This window comes from Capsicum annuum, chromosome 6, assembly GCF_002878395.1.
Source record: "Capsicum annuum cultivar UCD-10X-F1 chromosome 6, UCD10Xv1.1, whole genome shotgun sequence".
Taxonomy (NCBI): domain Eukaryota; kingdom Viridiplantae; phylum Streptophyta; class Magnoliopsida; order Solanales; family Solanaceae; genus Capsicum; species Capsicum annuum.
This window is the reverse complement of record NC_061116.1, coordinates 205,393,706-205,410,994: the sequence shown is the minus strand read 5'-3', so window position 1 is coordinate 205,410,994 and position 17,289 is coordinate 205,393,706. Positions and strand designations below refer to the sequence as shown.

Sequence of the window (17,289 nt, the reverse complement as noted above, 5' to 3'; positions counted from 1 at the left end):
CAAAACAATGTAGACTAAAAAAATGATATTCAAAGAATTTGCTCAATAAAAATACTAAAAAATTGCTTTGTAAACGCAGGGGCAATTTTTTTTTTTTTGAAAGAAAAAAACGTAAAATAGGATTAAAAGAAATTGAATATGATTTTAGGAAAAAACTTTACCGTAATTCAAAGGTTTGAATTAGAGGGAGAAATTGGATTGAAACTGCTGCTCAAATTAAGGCGTAAAGTGAGGAAGAAATCAGGTAAGTTTTGGTAAAGTAACGGCGTATGAATAGAAGGTTTAAAGATGTATCTCAACTTTTAGTAAAAATAATAAATGTTGAGATATATGTAATATTTTAGAAGTGGAGGAATTTTTAATAGTTTAGATATTTAAGTTGTTCTTTTAAATTATTTTTCCACAAAATTAACCTATGATAATATGACCGGCCCATCAATCATTCGAGTTTATAAAAATAACGATAATTCACTGATTTATTAATTCAATCTATTTCAACTTGTTCATACATTCTATTAAAAAGAAGTAGAAGAAATTTCTTAACCATAGGGTAGCCTATTTGCACAATTTCATTTAAGGCGCACATACTATTCAAAAGCTTTGCATTCGCAATTAGTATCGACACTAGTGCATCAACATATATGTAATTTATATTTTTCGCTCTCACTATTTCAGTTATTATATTGTGATTCTCATACATTTCTGTTCAGTTTAGGCTTATTTGGACAGAAAATGGACGAGGTATCATGAATGAAATAAAATAATTGAATATATTAAATTTCGAGTGGAAAAGAGAAAAATTAGATCGAGATAAAATGTATGAAATTGGTAGATGTTATGAGAAAATTGAATTGGATGTAATGATGAATGAAATGAATATTCAGATATGTACTCTCAAAATTGAAGAGTTTATTGGTTACTTGAGGCCAAGCTTGAATGTGTATCTAATTGTGTATTATGCTTTAGTCTTTTTTTGCGTCTTTATGTTCTATAACAAGGCACCAAATCGAGTTTCATATCATGACCCCCGCTATTTTCATAGTTGTCCCGTTGAATCATAAGCTACGACATCGATTATTGGACTGAGGCAATTGAAAGATACGTTTTATATGTTTGTTATTGTCGGCTTTGGATCAACATGCATAATTTTTTCTAATTTACACGATTCAGAGCATCTCTACATTAATATGTAACTTCGTTTCTTCACACATACTAAGCTTGAATTTGGCCATAGATTTTGGACCAGCTTTCTAAAAGCTATCTTCAAATTTTTATTTGATTAAATTTTGAAAATCTACTTTTCAAATATATGTAAATTCTAAGTTTTGGGAAGCAATTTCCCTTTGCTCACTAAACTTTAAGCTTTTTCTAAGTAGAATGCATGTCGAAACACAATCTCAAATTCCAAAAATTACAATTTCAAGATTTCAAAATCTCAAGTTTCAAGCTTTTAACTTCAAAATCTATGACCAATAGATGACGCTACTTAAGAATTTTGTTCCTACTCTACCAAAATACATTAAAAGGTTCAAGCCAAGGATTTTGTCACAATGCAACCTCATAATAATAAATACGATGTAGACCAATGTTTAATCTAGAATGTGTCAAAACTATACAAATACCATATTGTTATGATGAACAAATTAAAAAGAGAACCAAACTGAACATTAGATTTCTAGAACCAGACAAGGAACGTTTCCTTCCAACTGTTGTGTCTCGATAATCCTTTCACTTTCATTTGTTGAGAAGCTTCACTTGTATTCAACTTTTAATCCCACAAATGTGTTGACATGGTAATAACTATGATCATCATCACTTCCTTAATATGAAAGACGGTTAATATAAAATTAATTGTTGATATGTGCATTCACATATTAATAAAATTTTAAGGGCACAATACATAAACATGCCCTTAAACTTGATCTGAGATCACATCTATGACCTCCGATTTTGGATGCGCGCAAGTAGGCACTTTGTATAAAGTTAAATAAGTAGTCACATATGTCCTATGCGGCATCCTACATGACCAATTCTTGTCCTACATGGCTTTCTATTTATATTATGCTACATAGAACGTGTGTATGTACTTGTTCAACTTTATACAAATTAAAATGTCTATTTGTATAGACCCAAAGTTCGAGATCATAGATGTAATCTAAGATCAAGTTAAAGGGTATCTATAATATATGCTATGCCAATTTTAAGTCATGGCATAGTACAATATATCAAATTCTGAGCGCTCGCACGGACGGTGGGAAAGGCCCGTTGTTGGCGAATATGTCAGCCATGATATCATCTCTTTTGTAAAAGTCGTCTCCAATTTACAATGTGCCGTTTTCGTTGCGACCTTTTCTTTTATTTAATTAATTAGTGTTTTTGACTTTGCTTAGGTAAGAAAAAGAAAAGATATAAATTTCAGAACGTGATTACTGTATCGACCATTGTATTTCTTAATTTGTGTTAAGCAACTTGACAGTTGACACATCACAACGAAATCTCAAACCTCATAAATTGAACACTAATTCATTCTATTGTTTTTAGTCAATTGCTTCGTTTTCCGTTTACTGATCTTGCCTTTTCAATTAGCTACGTACTATTACTATGTCAATATGGTCTAGATGTCAGCTGACTATTATGTAATGATACAATATTGTTTGCCCTTTACAGGAAAAAGGAACAACATTTTTTTCTGTTCAAAATAGAGTTTCTACTTCGTATCCAAAGGGTCGAGCCAGTTACTAGCGACGACATGAAATCAACTCGATCATCAGATAATCCATTTCCATTTTGGGCGGAAACCATAATTCAAATTGCAACTTCAAGGCTAGAATTATTATTTGTCATGAAAAATCACATCACACTAAACGAGTGAAAATCAACTAAATGTTCATGATATACATATTTGGGCTGTGGCCCAAATTAAATATGTCCTCTGTACTCCCTCCGTTTCGTTTTAGTTGATCCTCTTTCTAAAGATATTTTTTTCAATTTAGCTATTTCTTTAATGAAATTAAGAGGATTTTATTATGTTCTTCCAATACTATCATCGACATTAAATGACTAAACAAAATACATTTATTCAAATTTATATTTTCAAAGCATAATTAATAAGGCTAATTTGATAAAATAAACATCTAATTAATATTTTCTTAATGGGTGTGTCAAACTCGTAGGGGCAACTAATTCGAAACTGAAGAAGTAGTTTAGTATAAATGTAACACATTCAATTGGCACAAGCTTTGAACGAATTTGGCTTTGTAAACAGCTTTAGTGACACGTCAATTTTGACCCATCTAACAGAATTATTTCTTTTTCAGATTGATTTGATAAGTTAATAATTCTATCATGACAAAAAAAATTCTAATAACTTGGACAAATTGGTTTGTGACAGATATTTTACTTCATGTTGATCAATTCATTTTAATTTAAACAAATTTTATTTGGATGAATTGGATCATGACAGTCCATATGTTTCGGCCCATCCAAATTTTACCCAAATTGCAAATTTGACAGGAATTTTGAACAAGTGATCTTATTGGAGACCATTCATTAAATTTGTCACCGTTAGCTTAGTGGTTCTAATTTGTCAGTATAAACAATTAGAGAAAATTATACTGTGTAGTCAACCACTAAAATAAAAGCCAAAAAATATATAGTAGTATATTTTTTTATGATATGCAAAAGATATACTCCGTTTTAATCTAGGGCCTAGACTAGTGAAATACAAAAATACAATGGAAAAGGACATTCATTGACTATTTTTAGAACAAATGGTCAGCATTTGACACTTTATCAAAAAATAGTTAGTCAGTTAAATTATTTTTGCGTTTTAGCCATTTCGTAATTTGGACCATTTTGGCCCATGTAGTTAAATACAGTTTATATACCATATTGATACTGTTTATATACAATATTGATATAGTTCAACTTGGATCATTTGGCTCTTTTCTAAATACATTTCAGTTTTTTTTACTACAACTTTTTTTAACTGAAAAATATTCTGCTTTTTTTTTTGTTGTTTAAAAATAATTATAAAATATAATTGTATAAAAATGATATAATTGTTATATAGAATACTTTCTATATAAGATATATGTATAGAAATTGTATAGTTCTATCAAATATATATGTGTATAAAATATATGAATATAAAAATGTATAGAAAGTGTATAAGATTTATATAATTCTTGTATAAAATGTGTAAAAAAATCTGTACAATTATTGCATAAATTGTGTATCAAAACTATATAATTTTCGTATAGAATATTGATATTTATAAGATATGTATAGAAATTGTATAGAAAGTGTATAGTACAAGCCAACAAACTAAAATGGCTAAAAAATAGAATTTGAATTCCATGATTATTTTTGTGGAATTAATTTCGTTTTCTGCAGTTTTCCCAAAATACCCATATTGTGTAACTAATTTGTTTTGATACCCATAAGCCCAATGATACTACTGGACTTTAGGTGAACTCCTATGTAATGGTGTGGACTGCAATTACCCACAATTCAAGAAGAGCAGGATAATCTCCCAATCAAAGTAGTTTGGAATGTGGGCTGGATAATTTGGGTAACTTCATGGATCAAGCCTGGGGCCATTGGAGTTATGAAGCCCATAGATGATCTATACAACAGCTTTTACTCTTATTTAGGTTGGGGAAAGTAAATAATAGCCAATTTTGAGACCATCATTCAAATCATAGTCGCAGTGCGTAAAAATTTGTAAGTTTAACTGGTTTGAAATCAATTTTAGACTTACGGGTATCTAAAGTTAGGTGTTTTTTGTGGAAGCAAATTTGAATTTTGGTTTGGTTGTCTCAAACTTTAGATAAAATGATCGAAGTTGGCTTAATTTCAAACTTTAAATATATTTATCTGAAGTTTGACTTGACAATCCCAAACTTTAGACACTTTAGTCTATCTTTATTTTAATCTCAAACTTAAAACATTTTAACTGAAAGTTCAAGTTTATACATCTGAAATTTATTAATTTATCCATTTCATTTGATGATTGCTCTATTAGTTCATTTTATTTCATTAGTTGTAACTCATTTCATTTCACTCATTGTACCTCATCCATTTCATTCGTGACAGCTCAATTTACAATGCAAATAACTAAAATACATATCCAAACACAATTTCAAGTTTCAAAAATCACAACCTAAAGGATTCAAAAATTTTAATTTTAAATTTCAACTACAAAATCTATGATCAAGCGTGTTCTTCTCTACTTTTTTGGAGTTCAATTTTTACTACTTAAAAATCCAAGGCAGTTGTAAATTTGTAGTCGTCTTTGTCTTCTTTTTTTTTCTTCTTAAGTTTGTAAAATAGAATTATATAATAATTTTCTAGATATAAAATCATTTTACTAGATAGTAAAGTGAGACAATGTTAAAAGACTATTTATTCCGTTATGAAATATTTCACTATAGTTTTTCTGTGTGAGATACGTATAATATATCATAAATGATATGCATTAGTCAACTCTCAAAACTACAGTTTTTTCTGAGTGAGATATGTATGTGTATTATAAATGATATGTGTTAGTCTTAATGAGATTTGTATAATGTATCATAAATGATATGCATTAGCCAAGTCTCAAATTACAGTTTTTCTGAGTGAGATATGTATAATGTATCATAAATGATATGCATCGGTCAAACTCTCGAAACATGATGTTAAGAGTGTGGAAAATAACGTTATAAATTATTGAATATCTGCGCATTGGTGATATACATTAATCAAACTCTCAATAAATGCTAGAGCCTAGAGTTGTATACAAAGTCTTGTACGAAGAAAAATGAATGACAAACAAGATATAACAGTGAAGCAAGTAATTGACTTGATCGCGATTCAACATGTTGTGTGCGGGTTCATGAAAATCTAATAATTTTTGCTTAAACTCTCTATATACATTAAAATACTACCCAAATGTTTGGCTCTAATTTAATTGCTTAGTAATTTATATTAACCTTAGTCATTATAAATGTATAACCTTCAATTTCTGAAATCACTTTGACTTGAACCAGGTAATGCATGATTCAAATTCCCATATAAGCTATCGCTTTTCTTAATATTTTTTATTTAACATTTTTAATATTCTTTAATACACAATTATAAGAAAACAAAAAGAAAAGTATGCAATCACCAAAACAAGGGTGAAATACTAAGAAAGCTTATCATTAAATAACAATAATTGAACGCTTTAGTTTGAATTATTCTCCTTAATTTGTCGGGAGATATGATTGCCAAAATTTTCACAATAATACTCCATAATGGAGTATGTATGTAATCACAGACAGATCTTTCTAATCAATTAGAGTTGTTACTAATAACATTTCTAGAGATAAGATTAAAAATTCTTTTGAATTATCGCAAAATTTTTTTTTCTTTTTAATATTACTTATACGCCTAAAATCATGCGTAGGTGTAGTAAAAGCGAGTTCGACCAGCCTAATCCGCCCAATTCCTTTAAGTTTAGACGTGTTGCTGATCTGCCCATTCATTAGCTCAACCTATATTCTAGTTCATTAAAAATTAGGTTGATAAGTAGCCCAAATCGATTTATAAGAAATCTTGTCAAAATATTTAAAAAGATATTTTTTAAATTAGATATGTTATATATATTTAACAAAGAAGAAAATAATTTTATAAAGTATTAAAAATTTATAAAAGAATTTTAAAAAAAAAGCAATTAAAACTCGTAAGAATAGGGATTAAGTTATAACCCACATTTTAGTTATTTGAACACAAATAGCTTTTGAGCGAGTCAATAACTCATTCATTTATAACTCAAATCTATTTTAATTCATATAAACTCAGCTCAGCTGCCCATCTAACACCCTAATAATGCGGGATCTAAGGATATTAAGAATAAAACATATTCCTAATACGATCTCATTTATTAAAAATATATTTCATTCGTAAGATTAGATTTTCTATATTTAAATTTAATCGAATATCAATACAAATATTGAACCCTGCTTGATATTTGCAAAATATGATGGGCTTTGCCGCTCCTTGCACTACTGCCCAAACAATGTTCTCCAATAACTAGCAAACAGCCCACTGCTTTCTCACTTGCCCCACACTGCCCCCACTCCGTCCGCCTCCTCTTATGTGTGTCTCTTCTTCCTCCTTCACATTTTTGCAATCACACAAATCTCCATCATCTCTCAATCAACTACAAGAATCTCATATATATATATATATATATATATATATATATATGTTCCATTTTAAACTTTTAGCCTAGTTCAAAATATTAAGATTCAGTCCTTATTAAACTTCAGTAGAAACCATTTATGGAACAAGAAACAGATCATATGATGGACAGTACGAGGAGCATCATATTCGGGAAGTACGAGATGGGAAGGCTATTAGGACAAGGAACATTTGCAAAGGTTTATTATGGAAGAGATATCAAAACATCAGAAAGCGTGGCGATTAAGGTAATCAACAAAGATCATGTGAAAAGAGAAGGTATGATGGAGCAAATCATTCGAGAAATATCTGTCATGAGATTAGTTCGACATCCAAACATCGTGGAACTCAAAGAAGTCATGGCAACGAAGCAAAAAATCTTTGTTGTTATGGAGTATGTTAAAGGGGGTGAGCTTTTCGCTAAGGTTGCTAATGGGAAACTTAAGGAGGATGTTGCAAGAAAATACTTTCAGCAGCTGATTAGCGCGGTTGATTTCTGTCATAGTCGAGGTGTATATCACCGCGATTTGAAGCCTGAGAATTTACTTCTCGATGAAAATGAGAACTTGAAGGTTTCGGATTTTGGATTGTCAGCTTTGTCTGAGCAGTTCAGGAGTGATGGTTTGCTTCATACACAGTGTGGTACTCCAGCTTATGTTGCTCCTGAAGTGCTTAGGAAAAAAGGGTATGATGGTGCTAAATCTGATATTTGGTCTTGTGGGGTTATTTTATATGTTCTTTTAGCTGGTTTTTTACCATTTAAACATGAAAATTTGATGAAGATGTATAGGAAAGTTTTCAAAGGAGAATACGAATTTCCTCCCTGGTTTTCTCCTGAAGCCAAGAAATTGATTTCGAAGCTTCTGGTTTCTGATCCTGAAAAGAGAATTACAATTGCTGCTGTAACAAGAGTCCCTTGGTTTCTCAAAGAGTTTAGTCGATCAACTTCGTTCTCATCAATTGACGAAGAAAATGGTAATCAGAAACAGGAGAGTACTAAAGAACCAAACATGGTAAGTAGAACAAAATCAGCTCCCCCTTTTTACAATGCATTTGAATTCATATCAGCAATGTCTTCGGGATTCGATTTGTCAAGTCTTTTTGAGGGCAAGAGGAAATCCGGTGCACTGTTCACATCCAAATGTTCAGCTTCTATGATCATGTCAAAGCTGGAATCTTTAGCCAAGAAAGTGAACTTTCAGATTGTGTCTGCTAAGGAATTCAAGGTGAAGATGCAAGGAACATCGGACGGGCGCAAAGGGAAATTATCAGTTATGGCTGAAGTGTTTGAAGTTGCACCAGAAGTGGCTATTGTTGAGTTCTCCAAATCTGCTGGAGACACCTTAGAGTATACGAAGTTTTACGAAGAAGATGTTCGGCCTTCACTCAAAGAGATTGTTTGGACATGGCAAGGTGAGAATAATGGCGGAGATTAAAACTGTAACGCCAGTTACTCCACCTAAAATATAGGTACTTGTTGGAGTTATATGGTCCTAATACAAACCATAACTTATACTTTCGTTTTGCTTTATTTCAGTTGTAGAACAATTTTGTTTACTGTTATGGTGAATTGCTTCTTCTTTGGTCAATGATATGTAAATATACTTTGCAAGTTATATGGGTATTTTTAATCTCACTGGAGTTATCTACATTCGACTAGCGTACAGACGAATTATTAAGTATGATTTTATTGTATGATATTTTATGTGTTCTAAGGTCATCTTATACTATGTGTACAAAATTCTAGCCGAAAACAACAAAGTTTCGTTGAACCTACTCTGCCGCCGAATTGACGTTCTTATTTTTAATGATCCATTTTCTTTATATTATTGTTCCAAAATTGTCTCAAGTGGCGGAGTCAGTATTTTAACTTTATAGTTCTGAATTTAAGATCGACAACTTCTAAGTGTTAACAATTGAGTTCTAATACATAAGGAATTTCTTGACACAAATATATTGTTTGAGCAAAAGCTGTTGAATACAACAATGAACCTGTATGACACTTCTACCTCTGCCCTGTGCATGAATGCGATATGTTTCTTTATGCCAGCGTGGATCTAGCATTTGGGGTGGGGTTTTCGGAAACCCTCAATTTGCCCCAAACATTTTCATGAATCTTGTAATTATATTAAAAATCTATCATATATATAACAATGCTAAGTTAGGAACTCATTAATAAAGTTTTTGGTTGGCTCATAGTGGCGGATCTACCCTTTGCCGAGGGGTTTATCCGAACCCCCTTCGGCGAAAAATCCGATTATATATGTGTGTTTAAAATTATTTTTTATGTCACTGGCTCTGCCACTATTGACTCAGTGGTTCAAAAGAGACCTGTGTTGCTCACACAGATACTCTAATTCAAATTTATTAAAAACACATAAATTTCAAATCTTGAATTCTCCTATGTCCAGAGAAGGTCTGTCCATGATTTAAAAACTACTTTTATAAAGGAAGTTTGTGTGGATTTTTTTATGATCTTGATTCTACATGATGGAACCATGGGCCGTAGCAGCTGATAGTGCCTGAATTGTTTTTGGGTAATGGCTGTTATTGCACCAGACTGGTCCACTGTGCGTCAATGTCACTCGAGTTGCACTGCACGCTTGTGTAGGGGCCTTGAGCACCTGAGGTTGCTCAAAAATCTGTGTTTGAAGTTGATTTAATTTATTTCTTTTATACTCATCCAGTCAGTTTGCATGCACCTTGATTAATTTTATGGGATATCCACCACCTCCCATCCATGTATTTGTCTCAATTGCGAATGAACATAATACCTCATGATGCTCAACCCAACTTCATTGAACCACTAGATCACACTCTTGGGTGCAAAATTAATTTAATTTGTATCCAAAGATTGTAGTAGCTCATTAGTTGACTTAGTGATGATTCGATTCTTCATCTTATATTTTCCTTCCCTATTTCTTCTTTCCTGCCCCAATTTTTCACTTAAAAAAAAAAAGATTATACCCAAGTCTATTACTCTTTTATGTATCAACTTTTTTATTTGGTTTTAACTTGATACAAAGTAAAAAAGTAAAATTTTTTAAATCTTTTGATCTTAAATTAAAGATATCTGAAATATATAATAATGTCTATAATCTTATGATATTAAACATATTATGTAGAAAGTTGAAATTAGAGAGATGCTGCAAATAAAAAAGGAAATATTTTAGAAACAGTTAAAAAGGAAACAGATGGCGCATATTTTATATATTCCCTTTATCTCATATTAGTTGTTCACTGTACTAAGAGTAATTGTAGATATCCCAAATTACTTGTTAATTTTCAACACCGGGAGTTTTCCCATTTAACCCTTACAATTAATTCTTTTTTTTTATTTTGAAAGTATAAGCAAATCTGCAAAGTTTGTTAAGAATGATGGAGAGTAATTTTCAAGTGGAGATAAGATAGAGATTTCTTTAATATCCATAGTCAAATACTGTGATTAAGTAGTTACAACTGGAATTTATGGATAAATTCGAAGTCAATTCGATCAAGTAATTGATCAGTTTAATTTTCTTACCGTGGAAATAACAAAACCTTTAAAATTGACATTTTATCCAAATAACTCCAAATAGGAATGTTCCTACCGGGCAAGAAAGTCTATTGAACCATGACGTTGATCAACAGACTGCCATATAAACAAAGAAACAAAGTAACACGCCACAGTTACATGAAAATAAAGGTTGCCTTATTGCTAGGAACTGTGGGTCCAAATGGTAATTTTGTTAACACATGTCAAATTTTCAATGCGTAAGTTGAGATGGTTCAGTTTTTTGTGACATGATTGCAGCTTTTCATTGCTTCACTATATATGGCAATTTTTGCATGATTGTACCTTCACTTTTCTTATGGAACTCTTTGTTATTTTATCAGTTATCGGTAAATTATGCATTACAATGACTTATCGGTATAATTTTTCATGGATAACCTTCGTATACCGGCCAACTTTTACGTTTCTAGATTAATATCACAGAATGCTTGACACCTCCTAACAACAACAGATAACCAAAGCTAGAAGACATAATAAACCTTATCATATTACGGGAACAATGTATATGAAGCTAAGGTGGGAGGGAATCACCTAGTTATTTTTATCTTTGCTGGAAATTGAACTTAAAATATCATGATGCTCAAACCACACTAATGATCACTAGACCACACCCGTATATACACTAATGATCACTAGACCACACCCTTATATATATATACTAGAGGAGCATGGCCCGTGTCAGCACGGGCCCGACATTAAGATATTTATTTGTCTTTTTAATTTTGATATATTTAAATAAATTTTTTTAACAAAAGGATTGCATATGTTTTCTAGGATTCATCTGGAATCTAACATGAGTACAACATATGTTATTTTAATACGTATTTAGATAATTTAAGTTGTTAACTATTTTAATTTATAATATTTTTATGTAATTTTTAAATTAATAGACGTTACTTTTCTTGTCCAAACTATTGTGGCATTGATAGTCAATTATATTTTAAAAATAATTTAAGTTTTTAATTATTGTGATTTATATACTTTTCTTCTATTCCAATTTCAGTGACACTAATATAATTTCAATAGTCGATCAAATATTTTATATCTTTTAAATTTTTTAAGTTGTTAATTATTGTGATTTCTAGTATTTTTCATGTAATTTTTTTTGAAATATGTAACATATTAAATTGTTTTTAGATATTTTAAGTTGTTAACAATTGTAATTTATAATACTTTTTATGTAATTTTTGAATAATATATGCTACTCTCCTTGTCCAGAATTTTGTGTCGACGACAACCAATTATATTTTTTAAATAATTTAATTTTTTGATCATTGTGATTTATAATATTTTTTCTATCACAACTTATGTGGCACGATGCTTAAATGACCATAATAATTAATTAGGGGTGATATAGTAAAATCACGACTGAAGCAGCTGAAGTAGAAATCAATCAATTTTTAATTTTTTTTTGTTGATTATTGTTATTTATAGTACTTTTTATTTCATTTTTAAATAATATATGTTGCTTTATATCTTCTTCTGTCTCATCCCAATTTACGTGGCACTAATATAATTTTGATAGTCAATCAAATATTTGATGTTGACATATCATTTTGTTATTCTTATTTTTCTAATACATAAATGACTTATAATAAGGAGTGATATAGTAAAATCATCGTTCGAAAGAAGAAAATTTAATTTAAAATATTAAGAGTTAATTTCGTATTTTATGTCTATTTTATTTTTCATTAAATATTATTTATTTTATTAACACCTAGATGACTCATAATAATTAATTAAGAGCGATTAATTATGTTATTACTATAAAAATTAATATAATTTTATCGTATCCAAAAGTAATCATCGATAATTCACCAAAATAGTATATTAATTAAATACGGGATGCTATATTTGCATATGCAAAATATGATATTATTAAATATTATTGGATAGTGCATTATATTTATCTTTCACAATAATAAAATTTTACTATATATTTTTCTTTATTTTTTGTAACTTGATACATATTGACCCAACACAAATTCTAAGAAAATATTCATTAGAAATTTATTTTATTAAATTAAATTTATTAATTTTGTAATTAAAAAATTTAAAGTTAAGTTTAAATATTAGTATTTCTATATAAGGAAAAAGTAATTTTAAAATTTAGATTTACTAAAATAAATAAATAAATAAAAAGATTATTTTTTATATAAAAGTCAATTAAAATAATAAAATTGATTTAATTTAAATATTTAGTTGCAATTAATTTAGATAATTTTTTATCTTGTCATAATTTATGCTGCACCGATAAAATTTTGAGAGTTGAATAGAACTTTTACCTATTTTTAAAAAAGTATTTTAACTTGTTAATTATTGTGGTCTATAATATTTTTCACGTAATTATCAAATAATATATTTACTCCTTGTGTCCCAATTTATGTGGCTTCGATACAATTTTGAGAGTCAACTAAAATTTTTATATATCTTTTAAATATTTTAAGTTGTTAATTATTATGATTTGCAGTACTTTTTCTTTTATCTCAATTTATGTGCATTGCTAAAATAATGAGAGTCAATAAAATTTTTATGTCTTTTAAATATTTTAAGTTATTAATTATTGAGATTTGTGGGAACAAATTAGTTTTGAACATGATAGCCAATTAAATAAATAAAAAAAAATTTACTTCCAATATGTAGTTATAGTTAATTAATACAAATTAATATAATATATTAAATATTTAAATTATTATGATGAAACAATGAAATTATTATATATTGGGGCATCGTATGTAATTAAGTGGAAGTAGAGGGTTTTTTTGTTAAGAGTCAATAAAATTTCTATATGTCTTTTAAATATTTTAAATTATTAATTATTGTAATTTGTGACAATAAATTAATTTTAAACATGATAGACAATTAAATAAATACAAAAATTTACTTCCAATATGGAGTTATAGTTAATTAATATAAATTAATAAAATATATTAAATATTTAAATTATTATAATAAAATAATAAAGTTATTATATATTAAGGCATGATATATAATTATACGAAAATAATTAAATTTTCTGGTAATTGGAAGAGGTGCCTCTTCTATATAATAAAAATAGAAAAGAAAAGAAATATGCAATTGCGACATATCAGTATAATTTCATGAATATGAGAAAGGTGGTGCGTTGCCTTATGGATTCTCAGCGGATGTTACGTCACATATCCTGATTTGATAGGACATGGTTTAGGCAGCAGTTGGTTGGCCAATGGTTCTTCCATACATAAGCTGATTTATCATCACACAGATGTCTCACTGCTATTGTAGTAAGGAAGGGGGTTATTATGGAGATAAAAATGGTCCCATATTGGATGACCAAAATACCAAGAGAATATAGACTCGTGTCACCCGTTGTTATTGGTCAAGAAAAATGCTTTATTTAGTTGATTGCTTATTATCGTGTCTTAAATATGACTCTTAATTAGTTGATTTGGCATAATCATATCTTGTGATATTTATAATCCATATGTTGGTTTACATTATTTTAAAAACTTAATTGTTCCTTGTCCAGTCATTTTATATTATACATACCTTACAGATGCAACATCAATTGATCGGTCAGCTGTTCCGTGCGGGCAAACTGCCAAGTGCGTTTCTTTTTAACTGATTAAGCAATACATTTTTTATTTTTATTTTAATAATAAGTGATATTGATATTTAAGCCAAAAACTTTTGTTTGCTCTACTAGACTACTACAATATTAAAGTGTGTGGTGAGTCCCAGCTAAAAGTTAAATCGCAAATCAAGCAAAATTCTATTTACTTAATTGTGTCTTCAATAATATCTATTTATTTAAATATATAATTTTTGCAGTACAACATGTAATGTATTCTTCGTAAATGAAACCATATGTTAGGGGGCTGAGCTAGGAAGTCCGAAAATGAATTTAGTTGAATTTAATAACTTTTACTCAAATTGTTATGAGTCAATTGTCCCACATTAGAAAAATAGAGAAATGCTAAGGGGGTTTATAGGTCAAATGAGTTATCCCACCTATCAAACTAGTCTTTTGAGTTGGGCCATCCCCTTTGGTTTATAACATTTGGTGCTATTGTTATGAATCAATTATCCCACATTGAAAAATTAGAGAAATGTTAAGGGGGTTTATAGGCCAAATGAGTTCTCTCACCTATCAGGCTAATCTTTTGGGTTGGGTGTTAGGATCGATTAGCAGTTCACACACACTCAATTTGTGAAGAGGATGAAGAAAACTAGAGAGAGAATTCTTTGGGAGAGAGAGAGAATTAATTTCGTGGTAACACCCGTGGGTAACCTCCACGGCGGACGGGCTATTTATATTAATGACTTGGAGTATGTACAATTACATTTATATATAACAGTACATCACATATTAATTAGGCTCCACAACCTAACATTGGGCTCTCTCGTTTGATTTATAACATTGGTGCTTTCATTGAGAGTCTCACGCGTTAGATCGTGACTCGGATTGGTGGCCTGCGTGCCAGGAGTGGTGATCTGGACCCAAGAGGGATGCCAGCTGTGACTAACTGGGTGTAACCGTGACTAACGAGGATCGATCCACGTGTGGAGCCGCGTGTTGGGCCGTGACTCGGAGTGGTGGCCAGTGTGCCAGGAGTACTGGTGGTCTGGATCCAAGAGGGATGCCAGCCGTGACTAACTGGGTGTAGCCGTGACCAACGAGGATCGATCCATATGTTGGGCTGTGACTCGGAGTGGTGGCCTGCGTGCCAGGAGTGGTGGTCTAGACCCAAGAGGGTTGTCAGCCGTGACCAACGAGGATCGATCCACGCGTGGAACCGTGAATCGGAGTGATGGCTGGACCTAAGAGGGGTGTCAGCTGTGACCAACTGGGCTCAGCCGTGACCAACGAGGTCGTTGGTTCTCAAGCGGAGGGGATTGTTATGAATCAATTGATCCACATTGGAAAAATAGAGAAATGCTAAGGGAATTTATGGGCCAAATGAGTTATCCCACCTATCAGACTAGTATTTTGGGTTGGATTCTCCTATTTGGTTTATAACACAAACAATGTCGCATTTAAATTAAATTGTAGATTCACAATTTTTTCCTCTTCCTCTTTTTTTTTCTGTTTATTTGTGCACGAATGAGATGTTTTAAGATCATTGTTCAGTGTACAAGGCTAGAGGTTTAGGTGCATGTGTTTTGGTAGAGAATATTCTAGTTTTTGCGTAATCTTGATTCTACACAAATTAAAGAAACCATGGGCCACAGTTGATAATTGTACACACTTGGTGTTGGAGTAGTTGATGTTATTATTCTATTACTAATATATCTGGGAGACTATGTGGTGAGGAACTAGTGGTTGTGGAGTTGAGCAAATGGCATTTGCATATTGGCTGTTTATTGCACTAAATTGTGGACTTGTGGTCCTGATCTATCTATTATCTCAAAATACTTATCGTTCGTATTAAAAACATATACCTCAAAATACTTGTCATCTTTGTTATTTATCTCAATATGTTTGTCATTTTAGAAATTTAAGAAAAAACTAATTACCTCCTCAATCAAATAGAAGTTGTCAAGGTTACTAAAAATACTTGTCCCAATTTACGTAGATTTGTTTTGTAGTCCTTAAAAACTTATTTTTAGTTTTGTGTTTGTTTTATAAGAAATCATCATTTTTACACATAAAATTCGATAAGGTATAAATGAAAAATATGATAAATATTTTTGGGACGAGAGAATAGTGTATGTTGTACAAGAACATTTAACGAACCAATTACTGTTCTTTTGCCATAGAAGCGATAGTTTTAATTTGGAGAGAATTTCATTAGTTTGTGTGCTAGCTGCATTAGCTCCTATGTTGAATTATGCAATAACAATAAGTCAACAACTTTGTTTCAATCTTAAGTTGAGATGGACTATATGAATATGTAATTTTTCTATTATTTTATTTAAGTTTATTATTTCGATATGATATAATACGAATTATTAGTTTTTCTAACATCAAGAATACTTATTATAAAAAGAACTAACTTAAATAAAAGTCCACTCAAGATATATAGTCGTTAGATGTATAATATATGTATAATCCATATATAATATGTATATAATCATGTATGATCTAAGTATACCGATTGACTAAAAAAAGTAAACACTAAATTGGAGAAACTATTTGTAGAATTTTAGGTTTTGTACGGTTGTTTTATTCATCACATAAAACGGGAATATATAAATACAAGTAAATTAGAAAAAAAATTATGACAAATATTTGATCCCTACTCCAAGAAATACATATTTACATAATAATCCTAATATCAATATTATTGGGAAAAATATCCCATATATTATAGTAAAGTATTTTATATTACTACATAAATCTCTAAAAAATGAGTAGTCTGGCGTACTAAAGTACTCACTATGCATAGGGTTCGAGGAAGAGCCCGACTATAATAATATATTATACATAAACTTACCTTATATTTTTGCTAAAAATATTTTTAAAATTTGAACTCATATCCTCCTGATCACATAACACAATTTCACTAGTTACTCTAAGACTCTCATTCAGCTACATAATCTCTACTAAA

General features: G+C 30.2%; 1 protein-coding gene across 1 annotated transcript; it reads left to right on the top strand.

Moving 5' to 3' along the window:
- The first annotated feature begins 6,853 nt into the window (after positions 1-6,853).
- On the top strand, positions 6,854-8,855 carry LOC107876016 (CBL-interacting serine/threonine-protein kinase 25). The gene has a single exon (XM_016722972.2). The coding sequence runs from the start codon at positions 7,308-7,310 to the stop codon at positions 8,640-8,642; it is 1,335 nt and encodes a 444-aa protein (XP_016578458.2). The 5' UTR covers positions 6,854-7,307; the 3' UTR covers positions 8,643-8,855.
- Positions 8,856-17,289: the final 8,434 nt, after the last annotated feature.

Excerpts from the sequence above, each read along its gene's own strand:
- LOC107876016 (XM_016722972.2), top strand. The coding sequence starts at position 7,308 with ATGGAACAAGAAACAGATCATATGATGGACAGTACGAGGAGCATCATA.